The sequence below is a fragment of the Macrotis lagotis genome, chromosome 3 (genome assembly GCF_037893015.1).
Source record: "Macrotis lagotis isolate mMagLag1 chromosome 3, bilby.v1.9.chrom.fasta, whole genome shotgun sequence".
NCBI classification, from domain to species: Eukaryota; Metazoa; Chordata; class Mammalia; order Peramelemorphia; family Peramelidae; genus Macrotis; species Macrotis lagotis.
In genome coordinates, this window is record NC_133660.1 from 50,997,885 (window position 1) to 51,019,573 (window position 21,689).

Sequence of the window (21,689 nt, forward strand, 5' to 3'; positions counted from 1 at the left end):
ACAAGACTAGAATTGGTCAAAATGGATTATTTGTACTTATAGTTAAGCACATCTTAGGAAGGTATGGACAGATAGACAGCATTTCAGTAAGGGATAGAGTTACATGCAACTTCCCTTAGCAGACAATCTCATGGAACAACATGAAGGGCACTTACCCATTGGGATGTACATTCTATTTGAAGCTGGGAGCTCTGGTTTACAAATAGTTTTCAGACAAAGGACCTAATGTGGCAGCATTTATGTCACAGGTGGGACAGTAGGGTCAGGGAGAAAATTTAGGGAATTCTCTGATGATTAAAACAGAAAAGCCTACTCAAAATGGGGAAAAATGAACTATAAATGGTTGCACATATTGTAACAAGAGCCAAGCCTGAAAGAGAGGGTGTTCAGACTCATTTGGCCATTCTGAGGGATGGCCTTGGAATCAGGAATATATAAGTTAAAATCCTAATGGCTTTGTGAACACTCACACATTACTTAAAATTTCTGGGAAATTCTCTTCAGACTCAATAAAACAGTTGCCAATCTGCATTAATGGAGTAGATTTCCTCCCTGAAAATTTCCTACACCAGGGCAATCATAGGTATGTACCAAAACAAACACCAAAATAAACAAAGAAAAAGTATATATTGAAATAAAATCAACACCTCTATTCCTGACAGCTAATCAAAGTTCTAGACTCATTTCTAGCTGCCTATAATTCATGTTGACCTGGACATCCTACAAACATCTCCAAAGACATCTTATTCTCTTTCCCCAACAAAACTTCTCTGACTTCTGACTATATTCTTTCTACTATAGGCACTACCCTTTCCTCAGTTTCTTACAACTGAAATATTTATGTTCTCTTTGATTCATCCTATCCAATCAGGTAGTAAGTGCCATTGGCATTATCTCTGAAATAAATGAATACAAAATAAATACATAAATAAATACATAAATCCCCTCTTCTCAGTCTTTACTATCCTATTACCTACCCTATCAAAACATCTTCCTAATGAGTCTTCCTATTTCCACTCTTTCTTCTCCAGCTGAGATTCCAATACATTTCTAGTCTCATTTTATTTATATTATTTTTCTGATTTCATTACTTCCTTGTCCAAAAATCTTCAGTAGTTCCATTTGGGGTTTTGATTAAAGTTCAGACACTTACTTGACATTCGAGGCACCATACAATCTGGGATCATTCAGATTTTAAGATTTTAATACATGCTACTCCATGCCATCCCAGCTAAATCTGACAATTTTCTATCTTTAGAAGATACCTTGTGTTTCCCTACTCAAATACCTTTTCTAATAGTGTTTGCAATGCCCAAAATGACTCTCTACTCCTTCCTTTTTTCTATTGACTTCCTACTCATTACTCAGAAGTCAAATCAGATGTCACCTCCTTTGTGAAACCTTCTTTAATTCTCTCAATTGGGAATGTCCTTTCCCCCTTTAAATCTATTATTTAAGTCTGCTTTGCTTTAATGTACTTATTATTATTCAGTATTATAGTCAACTGTTATTTACAGGCTTGACTGTAAGCTACATGTGGTACTGAGTCCTATCACATCCTTTCTGGCATCCAACACTAGATGCTTAAGAAATGCTTCCTGAAATGTGTTGATGAAATAATTAACACTTAGTTTAACCCTTTGTGTATACTAGCTCTTTTTGTGTCATGGTCCTCTTTGGTGATCTGGTGAAGCCAGTGGAATTTGTCTCATAATTGTGTTTTAAATGGAGAGTCTAAAACAAATGGGATGAAAAGGAAACTGATATTAAAAAGAAACTCCTGATATATACACGTGTGTGTGTGTATATGAACATATTAATATATTGAAATTCAGTTTTCATTCAAAGGTTTCTCTATTGATAAGGATATAAATTCATTCTATATATATATATATATATACACATATACATATTATATATATATCACATATGTATATATATTTATATTTATATATGTGGAGAGAGCTGAATTTCAATATCATTTGTTTTCTTTATTCTATACTATATGTATATGTATATAGGGGTGTATATATGTATGATATATGTGTGTGTGTATGTGTGTGTGTGTGTAGACTTCATATAACATTTTTGATAGATCAATATTAAGCAATAATACAATCATCAATATTTCCACGTGGGATCAACAATGTAGGTATTTTGTTCTGGGGACACAAATTATAATGAGTCTATTTCTTTGCATTCTGTACAGATCTTGTTTGTCTCACCACAAAATTTCCACAAAAGATGTAGTGTAGTGAAGGATTTCTATATACCTTTAACCCATTCCACAGATGTCTATGGAGCACTTAGACAATCTTTCAGTTATCCTTTGCTCTAAATATATTTTATTGGCTGTACTTTCCCACTCTCCCCCCACCCTATATCGTACATTCCCAGATTTTATCTTTTATGCCACTTTTAAGACATAAGGAAAGAAAGTAAAGAGGACAAGTATTAATTTGGTGCCTACTAGGTGCCAGAGACTGTAATAAGCACTTTACATTTATCTCATTGGGTCCTCGTGATCATCATTTGAAATAGGTCATCACATTATTAATATGCTATATCTTACTTCTATCCATCTATTCATCTCTCCATTGATCTTTGAGTCTCTCACAATTTGATTCTTAAGCATCTCTATAAAAACAAAAAAAAATTATATAATGCTTTAATGTATACAAAGTGCTTTGCAAATATTATCTCATTTAATCCTCAAAATAACCCAGGGAAGTATGTGATATTATTGTCCCCCATTTTACATGCTATTATTATTTTTTCCATTTATGAGCAAATTAAGGCAAACAAAGATTGAATGATTTGCCTTGGGTCAAATGCCTGAGATTGGATTGCCTGAGATTGGATTGGAACTTATCTTCCTGATTCTAGATCCAGGGCTTTATCCACTCTACAACCTAACTCACACATGTTCCATGATTCATAGACCTATAACATTACTTGAAGATTATTAGTTTTTAAAAAAATGGGTTTTCAATTTCAAGAAGTTTTCTGAGATTCCTCAAAGTGATGCACATTGTCGCAAATGCAATTTAATATATATGTGTGTATGTATTATATATTATATATATATATATATATATTATTTTATTTCATTTTACATTTCAACCTAATATAATTTTACATGTGAAACTTTTTTTGAGCTCTGTTAATGTTTGTGCTCTTGGTTGTGAAGATAACAGTTTCTAGGACAGCAGTCAGATGATTTTGTGTCCCGAGACCAGTGATAGAGACACAGTCCAACAACAATATGGAGCTATCCTGTGTGGATCTAAGATAATTTTATTCGTTTGATAGATTAATGGGAAGAAATTTTTAATGTAAAATAATTTTTTAAAAATCTAAAAGGTTTGTTGACTTTTTCCTAAATTTGATGCATTATTTGTCTTTACAGAGTCACAGGTGGTGAACTCTTCGAGGATATAGTAGCACGAGAGTATTACAGCGAAGCAGATGCCAGGTAAGTGACTCCTTAATAATATCCATGTTTTTTACCTTTGGCCTTTGGAATCAAGTATTATTTCATCACAGCATCATATATTTGGTGTCTTTGAGATATAATATGGAGATACTGTGGTCTTTTGTTACCATTAGTGCCTCTTTACTGATATCTGTTCCATTCTGAGGTTCTCTAGGAATATCCTTTTTTTGAGGAAGCAATAAATCCCTCTGCTTTAAAATTAAATTCTTGTTCTTATTAATAGTTGTAATCCCAATATCTTAAACACATGCTTAAACAGGCCTCTAAATTCCTTCTAACTCTAAATCTGCTAATGAACTATATTCTGATCTTGAAATCCTGGCATAGTGAGGAATTCTTGTCTCTCCTCTCTATTAAAAGTTTTGTTGGGGCAGCTAGATGGCACAGTGGATAAAGCACCAGCCCTGGAGTCAGGAGGACCTGAGTTCAAATCTGGCCTCAGACTAGCTGTGTGGCCTTGGCCAAGCCATTTAACCCCATTTGCCTTGCAAAAACCTAAAAAAAAAAGTGTTGTTAAGAAAATATTCTGTAACTTCTGGGAGCCAAGATTATGTAATAATCACCAGAACTCTCCCATATTCACCTCCAATTAACCATAAAACAGCACCCCATAACAAATCCTGGAATTAGTAGAACAAGCAAAGATAAGGTGAACCAAGCTGTGAGTCCAAGAAACATGGAAGAAAGGAAGGCTCAGGAAGAAACAGAGCACAATAGGAAGTGTCCCATTAAACCTGTGGCAAGTCCCACCTCACCTGAGCCTTTGTAGGAGTAGGCATATTCTGGAACCCAGACCCATGTGCCTCAGCAAAACCTGGGGAATGGGCAGATTCCAGCTCTGAGGACTGCCATGTGCTTCACCTCTAGCCCCAGCCAAGGAGCCAGTAGTCAGAACTCCACTTACTTTAGGATAGCCCTGGGGAAATGCATAAACACCCCACCAGCCCCAATATGTGCCAGATAAGACCACCAGGACCCTGGCCCAGGGCTAAGTAAGCTGCTAGATCCCTGTGAACTCCAATAGCACCAGCTACTGCACAGCCAGTCTTCTCATCTAAGCAACAAACTTCAGGGTCCCAAGTGGTCATCAAGGCAACATTAGTAGAGAACTAGCAACTGTAGTTATTGGCACAAGAAGTCTGAGACAGTCTCTCTTCCACTTCAAAGCAGAGCTCAAATTTAAAAGAAAGAAAAAAGTCAAAAAAAGATGAGCAAAATACAGCAAAAAAGAAACTGACCATTGGGTGGCAGGGAAGATCAAAACATAAACTCAGAAGGGGACAGTGTCAAAACTCTGGCAAAACCTGAAAGCAAAGTGGGAAGTAGGCTCAAGTGCAGAAAGAACTTATGGAAGACCTCAGAAAGGGGCTTTAAAATAAGTATAATGGTAAAAGAAAAATTGAGAAAAGAATTGAATGTGATGCAGCAGAATTAAATATTTGGGAAAAAGAAAATAACTGTTTTAAAAAGTATTCAAATAGATTACATGTTCACAAGAGAACCAAACACTGGTAATATAATTTCTTTGAAGCTGTGAGAGTATCATATAACTGATAAATACATATACATATATATTCCCTTCCATAAACATGTAATGATAGATAAGAGACAAAGATTGCAAACATTCTTCATTTACCAACAAAAGACCTTGTGAGATTGTTGACAATATGTATCAATTTAACATCAAAACAGATCAGATTACAAAATTTAGTACATTTCCCTTTCCCAAAATAAATCAATAAATCTATTCTATATGATTCAAATTCCTTCATATACAATTTATCCCAATTATATTTCCCCTCTTAATAATACACACAAATTTTCAAGACTTGTTACAGAGCTTAGGTGCCTAAATTACTCTCATTTAGCTCTCAGATAGTTTCTTTTTTTTTTTTTAAACACAAGTTGGTACCTTTTCCTGTCAAAGGCCTTCCTACCTCTTGAGGGCAAGAAGTTTACTAAACCTTAAAATCTCAAATAACCTAAGTTGAACAAAGCCTTCAATCAATATTAGGTTAACAAAACAGCTCAAGCTGAAATCATTTCACAAATTTAGCCACTTACAGGCTTGCAAATGGTATAAGCAGATAGACTCAGATACCAATTTCATTAATTACTTAATTTTAAATTAGACCTTTTTAAGTAATTAAATTCAAACCCAAACTAAAAAGAATAACATTTAACTCAGATAACTGTAACTATTTCAGATCTGAATTACACACACACACACACATAAACACACAGGCACAAAGAACAGAAACAACTCTTTCGTAGAAAGATTCAAATTTACCAAGTTAAAATTGAATTGGAGTCTTGGCTGGCTCCCAATCTCAGAATACAGAAACATTTTCCCACCTCTCCAGGCCAGTGGAGAGGCGTGAAAATGTCCCACTGATGTTTAAATACACATGTACACACATATACACATATATTTTTATTATTTTTGAATGTACCAATTAAGACCAGTCAGAAAATAATTTTTAGAATCAATCAGAATTTCTTGAGGAACCTCTTATATATATTCATTAAGATTTTGAAATAGCCAACTAATAGTTAAAATTGAATGCATTTTTAAGTAATTTTATAAAGTTCAAATCCAGTTACTCTATTACAGAGATATTAGTTATTATTATTAGCACAGGCTTAAATTAAAAGATGAAATTTGAATTTCCTAGTCCTAAAAAAGTCTTGCCCTTTTTTTCTTAACTAATTCGATCTGCCCATTTCCCTTCCCCCTCCCAAGGGTGAGGCTTTCTCAGCCCAGCTAATGTCGTTAGGGAATAGGGCTTGGAATTGAAAATAGGGTCATTTCCCAACACCCCCTCCCCAAACCAGGAAGAAAGCATGGGGGTCCCCTGTTTTCTAAAACAAGTTTTGGGGGTTCTTAGCTTTCCTGCAGTGAAGCATGCATTCCATATGAGACATAGGTTTGAGTTTTGAAGTTCTAAAAAGGAAGATTTCCCTCCTGTGGTCAGTAGAGAATGAGAGAGAAACAGACAGACAGACAGAGAGAAAAGAGCAGCCAAGCAGCTTTAGCTGGGCCATGGTAATGGGGATCTCCACCCAATTTGAGCAGATTACAAATTTTTCTGTTACAATCATAATTGTCTACTTCCAATCAATTTACATCTCAAGAGTACGTGGGGAATCACATCTCCACCCAATTTCTACATTCAATATTCTCTTCATCTTTCCCCTGCATCAATTAGAAAATAACTTGCCCAATTATGTGCCAGTAAATCTGATAATCTGAGTAAAATCATTGGATATTCACAAAATATAAATTCTGTAGATTATCAAATCAGGAAATAGAATGCTATTTAAATCCATCTTAGAAACAAAAAATGAAAAAGCCATTAATGAACTCTCTAGGAAAAAATCCCCAAGGTCAGACTTATATCAAACATTTAATGAACAGTTATTTCTAATACTATATAAACTATTTGGAAAAATAGGTGAAAAAAGACACCTAGCAAACAAAAGAGGACCATAAGACACGAATTGCTGATACCCAAACCAAGAAGAGCTAAAAGAGAAACAAAGTTATATACCAATTTCCCTAATTAATATTAATGTAAAAATTTGTTTAAAGATGATTACAGTAATTTATCACATGGATTATACATTATGACCAGGTGGGATTTATGCCAGGAATGCAGGATTCATTTAATATTAGAAAAAACTATCAAAGTAATTGATCATATTAATAACAAAAGACTGAAATCAAATGATTATCTCAACAGATGCAGAAAAAGCTTTTGACAGACTAAAGCACTCATTATTATTAAAACACTAAAGAACCAAGAATAAATGGAGAGTTCCTTAAAATGTTAAGCAGCACCTATCTAAAACAGGGATAGCTAACATCCAGCTGTGGGCTATTTAAGACCCACAAAATCATTAGTCTGGCATGCCAAGGCAACCACAGGTAGAACTTGAAATTCAGTAAATTTAAGAACTTTTTATGGATAAATTAATTGTTGACCAGATATAGCAGGACAATTTTTAGATTCTGGCCCTTGGAAGGAAAAAAAAAGTCTTCTCATGTCTGCTCTAAAATAATCAACAAGCAAACAAGCATCTGTAAGAAAGATTAAGCTAGAAGTCTTCCTAGTAGGATTAGTGGTAAAGAAGGATGTCCATTTTCACTACTATTATTCAGTATTTCTAGAAATGCTAACTATAGCAACAAGAGAAGAAAAATAAATTGAATTAATTAAAATATCCAAAGAGAAAACAAAATTCTTTTCAGATGATATAATGGTATACTTAGAGACAAGCAAAAAAAAAAAAAAACTACTTGAAATAATTAGCAACTTTAGCAAAGTTGCAGGATATAAAATTAACCTACATAAATTATTTGCATTTCTTTATATGACAACAAAGTCCAGCAGCAAGAAAAGAAAGAGAAATTTCATTTAAAATAACTGTAAACAATGTAAAATATTTGGGATTCTTCCTACCAAGACATTCAGAAACTATGTGAACACAATTACAAAACACTTTTTACATAACGTAAGTCAGCTCTAAACAATTGGAAAAATATCAATTACTCAATCAATTCTGCCCAAGTTTAAAATTTACTTATTCAGTGGCATATCAAAAATTATTTGATACACCTAAAGAAAAACAACAAAATTCATCTAAAAGAAAAAAAGTCAAGATATCAATGGAATTAATGAAAATAAAAATCAAAGAAAGTTAGCTTAGCATAGCAATACCAGATCTAAAGCTATATTATAAAGTAGGAATCATCAAAACTATCTGGTACTGGTTAAGGAAAAGAGTGATAGATAATGAAATAGGTTAGGTATAAAAGTCACAGTAAGTAGCTAATCTTTGCTAAACCCATTACCAACTTTTGGGATAAACACTCATTACTTAACAAAAACTGCTGGAAAAACTGGAAAATATGGTCAGAAACTAGGACCTACATCTTATACCTTGCACCAAGATAAGACACAATAAACAAATTAGAAGAGCAAGGAATAATAGTTTACCTCTCAGATCTATGAGGAGTGCATAAATTCATGACCAAACAAGATATAGAGAACATTATGAAATGTAAAATAACTAATTTTGATTACATTAAAAAGCCTTTGCATAAACAAAACCAATGTAGGTAGTCAAGATTAGGACATCAGAAGTTGGGAAACAGTCTTTACAACCACTGCCTCTAATAAATGTCCTATTTCTCAAATACATAAAGTACTGGGTCAAATCTATGTGAATACAAACTATTCTCTAAATCATGAATAATCAAAGGATAGGAACAGACAGTTTTCAAGTAAAGAAATCAAAACTATCTATAGGCATATGAAGAAGTGCTCGAAGTCACTATTGATCAGAGAAATGCAATTAAATACAACTCTGTGGCTCTAGTTTGCTAATATGACAAAACACCCAAAATGATAAATGTTGGAGGAAATAATAAGAAAATTGGGACATCAATGTATTGTTTATGGAGTTGTGAACTGATCCAACCATTCTGGAGAACAATTTGGAATTATGCCCAAAGGCAGCCATACCTTTGATCCAGCAGTACCACTACTAGATCTGTATCCCAGAGAGAGATAATAAAAAAGGGAAAAAAACACTTAATATGCAAAAACATTTATAACAGCCCTTTACTAGGCAACAAAGCATTATAAATTGTGGGGATTCCCATCTATTGAGAAATGGCTGAACAAGCTTTGGCATTTGAAGGTAATGAAATGAAATGATGAGCGGACTGATTTCAGGAAAACAAAAAACAAATCTGTAAAGACTTACTTATACAAACAGATGTAAAGTGAAATGAGCAGTACCAGGATAGGATCAGCAACACTATGTTGCAGCAGCTATTCAATTTTTCCCAGCAACACAATGATCCAGGACAAGTACACAGGATTTATGAAGTCCATCAGATAAAGAACTGATAAACTCTGAATGCAGATCAGAGCATATTTTTCCCACTTATTTTATTTTGTTTCATTCTTTTTCTTTTGATGTTTCTTTTTTCATGATTGTGACTTATATGGAATTAACTTTTATTTCCATGCAGATGCAAGACCTATATCAAATTGCCTGCCATTTTCAAAAGTGGAGAGAGTCCAAGGAAGAGAGAGGGAGAAATACCAAAATTTAAAAATTAAAAAACCCCTCAAAATCTTGTAAAAAGAATGCTAAAAATTTTCTTGACATGTAAATGATAAAAAATACTACTTTAAAACATTAAAACAAAAGAAAATGTTCTTATTTTTACATGTATGTACTCTTCACATTGTTACATATAGGATGGGAATATATGTGCTCCTGGCACATGGCTTGACTTGAATTCCTGGATAAAAAAAATAGCTTCTTTCATCCTTTGAGCAAACAATTTTGTGTGCTTGTGCTTACATGCTCATGCACACACTTATACAATACTCCATTTAATAATTCAAACTTTTGCAAATTTTATTCCAATTTTCTTTTTAAAGGTGTAAAGAGAATTGGCACTCCTCAGAGTGTTTTTTAGGATTAATTAAACATGCCCACCATTTAATTTTTAAAATATAGCATTTTTACTACATTTTCATGGCCAAATAAAACTACCTAGTAATTGACAATGACTTCAGTGATGAGTCAGCAGTTTTCATTGTTTAGTTTTATCAAACAAAACAAAGAGAGCATCATCATCAATACCATCAAATCTAGATTTGGAGATAGCATATGCCTACTTGCTATTGAAGAAAAGTAGAAAAGACAACTAATTTTTTATGAATTTTATCTTGGGATATTTCATTAGACAAATCTTATCAGTGATATTTCAACTCAATAAATCTATATGAAACATATGTTATGTTCAAGGCACTGTACTTAGAGAGTTAATAGAAAATTTATACCAGAGACCATTGAGAGTATAAAAGAAATTTGTCTCTAGAACTCAGACCATTTAATTTGAGTAATTTATAGTCAAAATTAACTCTTAAACTGATAGGTGTGTACTAAAATTAACTCTTCTTCTTTCATGTCAGGGCTGGGAAATATTCTACCTTTATTCTGTGCCATCACCGTATGTCTGATCAGAATAGGGAGTCATTACCATGAAGCTAGAGACCTTCATACATATTTTGTCCTTCAACGTTAAAAGTAGCAAATTGTTGTAGAAGTTTACTTAAAGTACTCCATAAATCAAATTTGTAGAAGATTCTCCTGGAAAGGTTAATTTTATATTTTTCCTCTTCCTCATGGAATAGAGAACTAGACAATATATTTGCTCATAAGAAAATAGAAAATTCTTTAAATCCTAGAAGACTTACAGTTGAATGTTATTTCTCTAGTATCCTGCTTTTAAAGGTTTGATGTAAACTTCAAAAAAGATCCTCAATTCATTTTAGCCATGCAGGATCAACCAAAGGCAGCTTTTAGAAATAGACCCACAAACTCATTCTTGCCCACATTTTGACCCAGGATTTCATAAAAAACGCATCTTTAATATGCACTGTGTTCATTAAAATAAGATAGTTTTATATAAAGTTACATTAGCATAAAAATTAAATTTTGGAATCATTTACAAAATGAATCAATCATTTCTTTTTAAGTGATGAAATGATTACTGTTTAGAAATTGATATAAGAACATCTTATATCTATAAGCAGGAATAATCATCCAAAACACTTAAATATTTGCAGTCATACATTTAAAAATTTCAGTTGAATACAAAGGAAAAGGTGTGATTTTGCTCTATTAACTGAGTTAACTTTTTTAATGTGGCTATTTAATTGCATCATCATTTATTAAAGTTACAACTTTGTAGAAGTACAGTATTATATATTATTGAATTAATGAATTTTCAATTTTAAATGAAAGATATTAGATATGTGTTTCTGGAAAAGTTGCATAGCCCCTCATTGCTCTTGCAACTCTCTAAGGCTATATGTTGCAGAGAAGATATCAGTCTTCACTGAGAGATGGAGTTTCCTTATCTGGAAGCTTCCCCATAAATCAAATCACAGGTCCCTGGTCTCTATATGCATCCTAAATACAAGAGGTAAAGACAGGTAAGTCCATCTCCACCCACCCATGAGTTGCTTAACAAAATTTACAAGTATGGCTGACTTGTTTAGCATTCCTGTCTTTAACTGGTAGCTAATGACAGGCACAATATTGGTACTAGAAAATGAATTTCCTGCTAGTTTAATTAGCATATCATCACATATAGGTGAGCCTTTTACAAGTATAGATAAAGCATGGATTTTGACAGAATGCACAGGTTTTCCTTTGCTGCTACTTTGAGGTTTATGATTTAGCATTTACTATTGCTCTTTGACCTATTTTTTTTATTTAAGTGTTTATAAAATAAAAATAAAAATCATTTCTACCTTACTTATCTTTTGCCATAGCCCAGAGCCAGTGGGGACAGGGCATGAAGTGGGAAGTTAATGAGCATAAATTCTTTGCTGAAAATTTTGCCTGTGCTATTTGGTGACTAGCATTGGTTTCTTCCCTAACTGGCCATAAAAGAACCTTCTTTCATTTCAGAAAGAGGAGTGCTTCATTTTTTCTCCTTTTGTTTCACTTTTATCACCATTTCATCCATATTTACCCTCTTCTTTTAAGACCTATGTTTCTTTGTGACCTCAAATTTTCAGCAGTTTACTCTGTGCATGAGAAATACCAATTTCTAATCTGAATGTCACTTTACAATTTCCCAGGACTATTGTTATGGAAAGTTTTAATAAAATCTCTTTGTAGAAAAATATGGTTTCTCTACATATATGTACATGCTAGTTGATTTGTCTGCAATTAATGAAGTGTTAAAATTGTTTTATCCGATAATGCCACAAATTCTTTGTCTGGTAGTTTTTTGTTAGATCCAGAAATTGCTTTATTTAGCATAATCCAATCCCAGTGTGGTGTAAAATTCAAAGGCACTTGAAGAAATGTCATTTTTTTTTCTTTTAATTCCCGTTTTATTTTGTATTCAATGTGATTATGTGCCTTTAAAATGTTCTGCCTGCCATTTTTCCCTTGTCTCTTGCAGCCATTGCATACAGCAGATTCTAGAGAGTGTGAATCATTGTCACCTCAATGGCATAGTTCACAGGGACCTGAAGGTCAGTATATCGAGCCTGCAACTCTGCTGTGCGGGAGCCCTGGGGAGGCCAGAGGGTGGCTGGCCACATGGAGCCCTCAACCTTCCCCTTCTTCCCTCAAATGACTGAATGACCAAAAGATGCTGTGTCTTTCCAGTTTGCCCATGCACAGGCCAAGCATACATCACGACAAAGAAGACTTTAAAACAAAAAAGAAAGAAAGCTTTAGATGAAGCATTGGGGGGGGGGGGGGCAGTGTTACCCGTGGCCGGCCCGGGAGGCCCGGGCTGTGCTGGATGCAGCCTGCGCTGGGTCAGGGCAGAATGGCCCCATGGGCATTGGCCCTCCCAGGCCCCAGGGGCAGCACTGCCTGCTGAAGGAAGGCACCAGCAGCTCATCATCTGCCTGAAATCCATTAATTAAAGGAGGAGGAACTAATCCAGGAGCTCCCAGAACATTTTTTTTCAGGAACAAAGCTATACATTTAGGTTTGATTTTTTAATTCATTTATTATTACCATTTTTTTGGCTAAAAAGCTCTTTTCGGTGGATCTGAGCCCTTGAATGAAATCAAGCGCAGCCCACGTTAATCGTTCATTTGATGGGGAGGCTGGCACCGTGCGGCAGGTGGTCCGACTCTTGCCTCCGGGCAGCCTCCGGGCAGCCTCCGGGCAGGATGTGTGGACATCTGGAGGCTGGCTTGGGTCCCCCCTAGGGCCAGGCTCCGGAGGCTCCACAGTGAGTGCCAGCTCGGCGCTGGCACGCGCCCCCTGGTGTTGGCATGCAGTCATTGCATGCAGCACATCCTGGAGGCGGGGCTCCACTGCCCAGATGCGGGGAGTCCATCGGGATCTTAAGGTGAGTAATGCTCTTGGAATAGATAGCACACCACACAATCCCAAACCACTGTTCAGCTGCAATTATACTCATAAAGGCAAAAAATACATGAAATATGACTCATTCCATGACTTTATGAAAATACTTTGACTCACTACAACCCACACTTTTACTCCATTTCTTTTATGATGCATACTTGAGACTTACATGAAATCTCTTTGTCTCAAAAGGCATCCTGCCATTGGCAAGAAATAGAATGATCTTTCTTTTCTTCTCTGAATGGGTTAAACTCCTGAATTGTCTTTAGGCTAAGGAGCTTAATTATTTGCCACTTCAGTCCCATGGTTGTTTTCAGATATATATTCAAACAAGATTTGATCTCTCTGATGAATCATTTTTTATACTCCACCTGCCTTCCCATGGCATTGAAAATCAGAAGCTTGTCTTGTTTACCCACTAGGTATATCGTTGCTCCAAAGGATCCTGCTTATGTCACCCAATAAGATTTAAATAAGATTTAAAAGGCTGTCTCACAATGACTGTTTATATAATGCAAAATATCATGACAGATGGTTTGTGAATTTTATTTGCCCATTTCTCTTCTCTCATAGTTGAGGTGTTTGTGTGGTGGTAATTCATGGAAATAATGAATCAAAATGGATTGCACATTACTCTTTCAAATGATAGCAACTCAAATGCAAGCAAATAAAGCATAGATTCACTTAAAATAAGTTCACTTAAGAATTTTATCGAACTTGGACATGGAAAAATGTGGAGAGTATGTAATTAAGGTAGCTAAACCTCTTTGTGAAGCTCTGGAATTTTTTGGTGGGGCTCTTTATTTTTTTGAAAAGTTGGCAAGTATGATTCCACAGTATTTCTATTTTTTTAATACAAGTCATCATTAATGTATAAGGTTCATCTAGAGATGTCTGTGAGGCCTTTATCAGTGACTCAACATTAATGACATTCTGATTAAATCTGTGAATGAACAAAAACTGTGAGGGAGAGCTAAGAAAGGATATGATAGAATGAAGGGGCAAAAAGTTTGTGAAGTGCTAGAATCTACAAAGACAAAATTTAATACAGATAAATGAAAAGCTTATAAAGTGATACCCAAAAAATAGCTCCATGAAAATCAAAGGAGAAGGAGCATGAATGGATAAAAATGAATGTAATAAAGGTCTTTGGTCTTAGAAGGGTATACAAGGTATACAAGGTGTCATTTGTATAATGTGACAGTCAGAAAAACTAACTGCATTTTGGACTACACCTATATGTGAAGAGTGCTGTGAATTTTCCTATATTATGCTATGTAGTATTGTACTATATAATACTATATGGTGCTATTATAGTGTCACACTTTAGCATGTTGTAGTATAATGAACTGAGTTATCCTATATTTAAAGTACATTATACTATAGAAATAGTGTTTAAACCAACAAAAGTGATAGCACAAATGGTCAGTCCACATTTGTGAACTCCTTGAGGATAGGGACTGTCTTTTTGTGTCCCCAGTGCTTAGTACACTGCCTTACATATTAGGAGGTCTGGTGATTGACTAATTGGATTACTATGTTCAATTCCTAATACTTCAGAGGCAGACACTGATAAATTCAGGTTGGTTAGGAGAGGGCACCTTGGGTGATGAGATCATGTTGCAGAGGGTTAAAGAACTGGAAATATTTAGCCTGGTAAATAAAAGACTTGGTGGAGGGGGTTCCTAATGTTTTGTTTTTAAATATTTGAAAGACTAGCTTATTAAAAAGAATGACAATATGTGCAGACACCATCTGAAGGTGGTGTAAAACAGCTTCTTCAGGGTTTTTTTGGAACCCGTGCATAATTAGGATCAAAGGATGAATGTTACAACAAGTTAGATTTATGGCTTAATACAGGAAAATTGTTCATCTAGTACTTAGACTACTACAAGTAGAACAAGCTGGGTAGCTATCTCAGTCAGCAGCTAGAGATCTTCAAACTGTCACCAGAGATCTTTTGGATGTGATAGGATGGTGATTGTACAAAACTTTTCTTTGTCCTCATCGTTCATGGTCTTTCTTGTGAATTTGCAATGATGAGGGCCTCACTGAAGATTACATTGTAGTCATGCCCTATGATAAATTAATGCTTGCATTATGAGCAGACTAAGTGATTTTGGGGCTCCCGACTCTAAAATTTGATCATTCTATGATGTATGTACTTGAATAGAGACAAATAAGTTAGATGGCATTGAGTTGAAGAGTTTGTCTTCTTGTTGAAGTTAATACCCCATCAAAAAAGGATAACAGGAAGAGATGCTTTATGGAATAGATAATGTGTCTTAAATTTTTTTGTGAATTTGAAAATTATTAGCAAACATTAACAAGCAATCACAATTTTATATTCAGTCCTCTTTATTGTTCTATGTAGACTAAAAAGTTTGCTGATTATTGTCAAGTTTATAAAAAAACAAATTAAAAAAAGAAACTATCAAAGCAAAGACTCCAGCCATGGCAACCTTATTAATGAGGAACTAACCTTAACAAGCAAAGGAATAAAAGGAGTTCTAAGTGGTGTCAGTGACGCAGTTGAGATTAGATAATGTGAATTTCTCATGGACCATGTCAGCATCATTTAATAACTTTATCAAGAACACTCAGTAGTTTGGACAAGAGATAGTGTGTGAAACACTGCAAAAAGATAAGGAAGCAAAATATTCAAGGATGGGGGATGAGGCTTAGATGAACTAATTTATTACTTGGACAAGACAAAGAAGAGCATCAGAAGTCACTGACCCAACAGTTTATTAACCTGGAAGTTAGAGATTTTTACTCCAGGATGAAACATCAAATGTAATCAGAACACTTTCTAGGAAGAATAACTATTAAAAAACTGCTCTATGTATCCTGAATGATTTCTCCTCCCCCACCCCCTGATGAGCCAACATGTTTTAGTTCCTATTCCTTTTTTCCTCATTTTGGAGAAAAACAAGGATTTTATTAAACACACAAGCAATATTTATGGTTATTGTTTGTTATTCCTATCCACTTCACTCCCAATTGATTGCTTTGATATATTGCTGTTAAGTCACTGTTAGGCCAATTCAAGATATATGGATGTTCTTGATTGTAATAGAATTTCTATAAATATTCTGGAGCTGATATTCTTCATGTACCCAAGATTTCCAACTCTTTGCTCTTCATACTATATTTGAACATCCCCCAATAAGGGCTCTTGTGCCTTTATCTTAATATAGCATTGTGTTTGATACTGTAAAAAAAGTGAGTTTGAAAGCTCTTTGAGGGCGTGAACCCTAACTTGTATGAGCTAATATCCCTAATAGTACCTCATACAGTAAATGGGAAGTAATAAATATCTAATAGTTATTAATTGAGCAAAGATGAATAAACATGGCCCCTATTTTCTAAATGATTTCAGTATAAAAAAGATAAGCTAATAGTCATACAACATTCATCCAGTGGATAATATATGGGAAGTAATAAATATCTAATAGTTATTAATTGAGCAAAGATGAATAAACATGGCCCCTATTTTCTAAATGATTTCAGTATAAAAAAGATAATCTAATAGTCATACAACATTCATCCAGTGGATAATATATTGGTTAATATTCTTTCCAAAAAGAATATTTACATATTTGGAAAAAGTAATAACTTAAAACTGAAGAGTGATCAATGGCAGGATAGCTGCCCTTATTGATGGGTAAGACCTAGAGATCTAGCAGACAGAATTTGCCCCCAGATTGGGTATATGACAAAAAAGAAAAATCTCAAGTTGATTTTTTTTTCTAAAGCCTCTTGCATTCAAAGGTAACAATGTGGTAGTGTGGTAGTGTTCTTAACAATTGAGAAACTAGGCTCAATGAAGGGTTGTAGAGGAGAAATGAAAAAAAATCATTTCTAGGTATAATTTAAATTGCTCTGGTATCGCCAAATTATGATATCTTAAAGAACCTCTACAGAGTTATGATAGGTGGATAAATATGAAAAGTAGCAGGAAGTATACTGAATTTGGAGTTAGATGACCTGGATTAATTTAGAAAAGTAGGGACCTTTTTTTTAGTTCTTTAGTAAAATGAGGCATTTGGATTCAGTTTCCTCTATGAGCTTTAAATCTTTATTCTTTGATTCTTTATCTTATCTTCATACATGTGAACCCATTTGATGCAGAGGTCATGATATAAAATTGAATGTATTTGTTAAAATACTATTAAATAATTAATGGAGTCTAAGGGCCTCCAATATCCAGGGAGATTTTGAGCCTCTTTTTCCCCCACAACCTCTTCCAGAGATACTGTAAGTATGTCTGTAGAGAGTAAACTAGGTAGTTGAAAAACTAAAAAAAAAATAGTTTAGAGAATGTGTTGAGGAGAAAAGGGGACTGCTTTTCTGTGTCAGAAGAAATCAAAGAAGATCAGAAGGGATACATGCTTTCTAATCCAGGCAATGATGAAACTATTAGTAAATTTGCCAAGTAAAGCCATTGTTGAAACTGAGGTGACAGAAAAGAATCAGGGAGAAAGCTTTACATAGTAGATAGATTTTTTTCAAGCTACATTAAGAGCTGCTATCTAAGACTAGCAAACCTTAGTTTAGTATTTTTAAAATGGCCATCTGCATTGTTGATAATATATATTCAAACCAAATGTTTAAGTGAACCTGAAAATAGGTAATATGCTCAGTTTACAATATTCATTTCTTCTTTCTTTTTGAATCCTATAGAACAATTATTTTTAAAGGCACAAGCATTACTTCATAGCTAATTGACAAGAATACTATCAACATTTTAAAAAGTGTCTTGTTGAATATAATATTCACTCAAGAGAATTCTGGATAAGAGAAATTTTCTTTCCAAGATAGTTTAATCATAGAGCTGTTGAGTCATTTGGAAACTCTATCTTATTATATACTATGTCATGGCATCTTTCTTATTTGTTAGGAAAAAAGTGACTGTCTTTTGTAGGAATAATTTCCAATTGACTAGAGACATGGTGGAGTCATGAAGTTCTGGTGTAATCCCCTGAGAATGCAATTGTATTAAAATTGCCTAACCAAAATATATGAAAAAGAAACCAAGCTCAAATGCCATAGTCATTGCTTCAGTTTAATGAGTCAGTATGTATTTAATTTGTCTTCTGGGATTATTTGACAATTAGCTTTTTTTCTTTCCCTGAAAAAAATACAAATTCTTTTTCAAATACTTTTTATAATCTGTCTTAAAGTGATATTTTCAAGACAATGTTAAGTGCTAAGATTATTTCTGCCAGGTTATTTATTATGGGTTTTTTTATATGCAAAAGTTGGAAGAAAATGCACCCATTGTTCCCAGATGTTCTATTTGCCAAAGACAGTCCTTGGATAAATCTAGCTTCAGGCTACTGGATTACTCTCCCTCTCTGAGGAATAATCCTCAACATTTAGAGAAAAAAATGCTCATAATTTATTTTTTAAAAAGATAATTTGTTTCAGTTATGTGTTCTAGTTAATTTATAAAATGCATTAATCTCTTTTCATGTTGTCAAGGTGTGAATTCCAAATTTTGGAACAGAATAAAATAACTATCCTGTCTTTCACAGTACCAATTTTAGGTAGAGGTTTATGTAGCAGTTTAATTAAGAGAAAGTATATCTATCTACCTACCTGGCAACCAACTTTACTAAGTAATCTCATCCTATTCAAAGACGTGTTTTTTTACATTTAGATAATTGTCACATATGAAATAATCTACGTTAAAGTACTTTGAAAATAATTCATCTGTAAAGGTTTCCAGAGGCTCTTAATGAAAGTGAAGTAAAGCCAGTTTTTCAGCTATCTGTACCATGTGTGAATGAAGTGAATTTGTTTCTTCTCAGAACAGGTTTGCAATCAATTTCAGTTTGCTTCTTTCTAGTAACTTTACTCGCACCTTCATTGGCAAGAAGTAAGAAAAATTAAAACATTGCAAAGCAAAATGCTTGATAAGCATTTTCCAATTGTTGAAAGGGAAAGGAGACTTAAATTATCTAGCTTTAACATAGCAGTTAATACTTGCAAAAGATTACTAAGCTGAAACAAAATATAAAAAATAAAATGACTGACTTTGCACAAATTGCCAGAGAAATTGTCCGATATGTCAGAGAGGAAAAACACACATTGTTTCATTGAAATGATAGATTTAGCACTGGAGAGAACCTTTGGAGTTTTCTGGTCCAAGTTCTTCATTTTATAAACAAGAAGCAAGGCCAAAAGAAATGAATTATGTGTACAAAGTCAAACAGGTAACAATTTGTTAGAGCTGAGTTTAGAACTCAGAGTAGTTAGACTTGGACATTTTTTTTCCAATGGTAACTTGCCTCTTTTTCAGGATGATGTCTCCTCCATAAACCTCATTTCTGTGCAATCAGGAGAATGGACTAGTTGGTCTCAAGGTCTCTTCTAGATCTGTGATCATCTAGTTGGTATATAAATCAAACTAAGTTTGATGTGATATTAGTAGGGCTAAAGATTCTCATTTAATCCTGTTTTTATTTGTCACAATCAAACTCAATTAAGTGATTGTGAATTATGGAGCTGTAAGATTTTGGACAGCTTAAAATAAATGGATAACTGAGTTCAAAATCATGAAGAGCTATAGGTTCAAAGTCCTCATATGACATATGCTAGTTTTGTGACTGAATAATCCAGGTGACTCCCAATGCTGTGGTTAGTGCTCTAAGACTAAGAATAACTAATAGAAGACATTTCCTCACCAGAATTTCGTATATCTGCTACACTAATGAAAACCCAGTGTTGGGGGTGGTGGCAGGGAGGGAGAGGGAGAAATCATCATAAATGAGATCTATTATTTTACTTGTTTGACTTTTTTTGAGACTTAGAAAGTTGTTGAGGTCTCCTAAACTGATTATAAAACCAGATCTCCTTACTACATAGCTAACCTTGAACAAGACATTTAACTTCTCTAGACCTCAGTTTCACCACCTTAAATTGAAGTTTGACCTTACACATTCCTCAGGTTCTTTTCAGTTCTAAACATAGGATTCTTTAGTTCTTTTTTTCTTTTTCTTTTTTAGGTTTTTTGCAAGGTAAATGGGGTTAAGTAGCTTGCCCAAGGCCACACAGCTAGATAATTATTAAGTGTCTGAGACCGGATTTGAATCCAGGTATTCCTGACTCCAGGGCCGGTGCTTTATCTACTGAGCCGCCTAGCCACCCCTCTTTAGTTCTTTAAATGGATAGAGAATCAAGAATTTATAGTTGCCATAGAGTACCTATCTTTAAGTCTTATCCCTTACTTCCTTTGAAGCTACAGTCTAGGTACCACAGAATCTTTTGTATAGTTTCAGAGTTCTCAAATCATAGTGAAAAAAGATTAGTAATATTGGGGAGGAGGGAATTGGCAACAGTTGTTATGTATTTCATCTGATATACTATTCATAGTTGTTGACACTATGAGCAGATGTTATGGAAAAGCCTACATCATTAGGGAACAGAGGAGTGAAGAAGCCTATCTGTGGACGTGGCAACAGAACAAACTTAAGCCACATCTCAGGAACATTTCCATTTTAGGCTCTTACAGTAGCCTCTAATTGTAGTTAGTATTAAATGCAATGGTCTTCATAGTTTAAACATCCTCTACCATATGAGTATCTGACACAAATATTCTGCACATAATCACGATCAGCTGTTTCAAGGACTGGGGAAGTTTGATCCCTTCATAGACTTTCAAATTTTTTTTATTTATTTAAGGCAATGGGGCTAGGTGAATTGCCCAAGATTATACAGCTCACAATTATTGTTTGAGGTCATATTTGAACTCAAGTCCTCCTGACTCCAAGGGTGGTGCTCTATCCACTGCACCACCTTGCTGACCACCTTAATAGACTTTTACAGCAAGTGGTCACAAAATGAATGCTATTGCCAAGTGGTTAGTTTAAATGGAAAGATGTTTCCAATTCAGTCACTACAGCTACTAGAGGGAAAAAGGATTCTCTTTTTTTAAACCCATAGTTTTAGTTTTTATGGGAACATTTGAACAATTTTATGGTTTAAAATGCTCCACCATTAATAATGTCATTTTATATAGGAAAATTCATAATCTTTCAAACAAGAGATTTAGAAAGTTTTTTGAAAGTTTCTTTTGGAATTAATTCCATGAAAGGCTTCTAGATGGCACAGTGGTAGATCATCGGACTTGGAATCAGACTCAAATCCCATCTTAAACACTGAATAGCTGTGGGACCTTGGGCAAGTCATTTAAGCCTGTTTGCCTCAGTTTCCTCATATATAAAATGAGCTGGAGAAAGAAATGGCAAACTAC

At 34.3% G+C, this 21,689-nt stretch overlaps 1 protein-coding gene across 8 annotated transcripts in view; it reads left to right on the plus strand.

The window, feature by feature from the left end:
• The window catches only part of CAMK2D (calcium/calmodulin dependent protein kinase II delta), a 355,653-nt gene that overhangs the window by 251,688 nt on the left and 82,276 nt on the right, over window positions 1–21,689 (plus strand). For all 8 annotated transcript variants that reach the window (XM_074228632.1, XM_074228625.1, XM_074228626.1 and 5 more), the window contains 2 exons: window positions 3,410–3,475; window positions 12,504–12,576. In XM_074228632.1, the coding sequence (XP_074084733.1) occupies window positions 3,410–3,475; window positions 12,504–12,576 (139 nt within the window). The remainder of the gene's footprint in view (window positions 1–3,409; window positions 3,476–12,503; window positions 12,577–21,689) is intronic.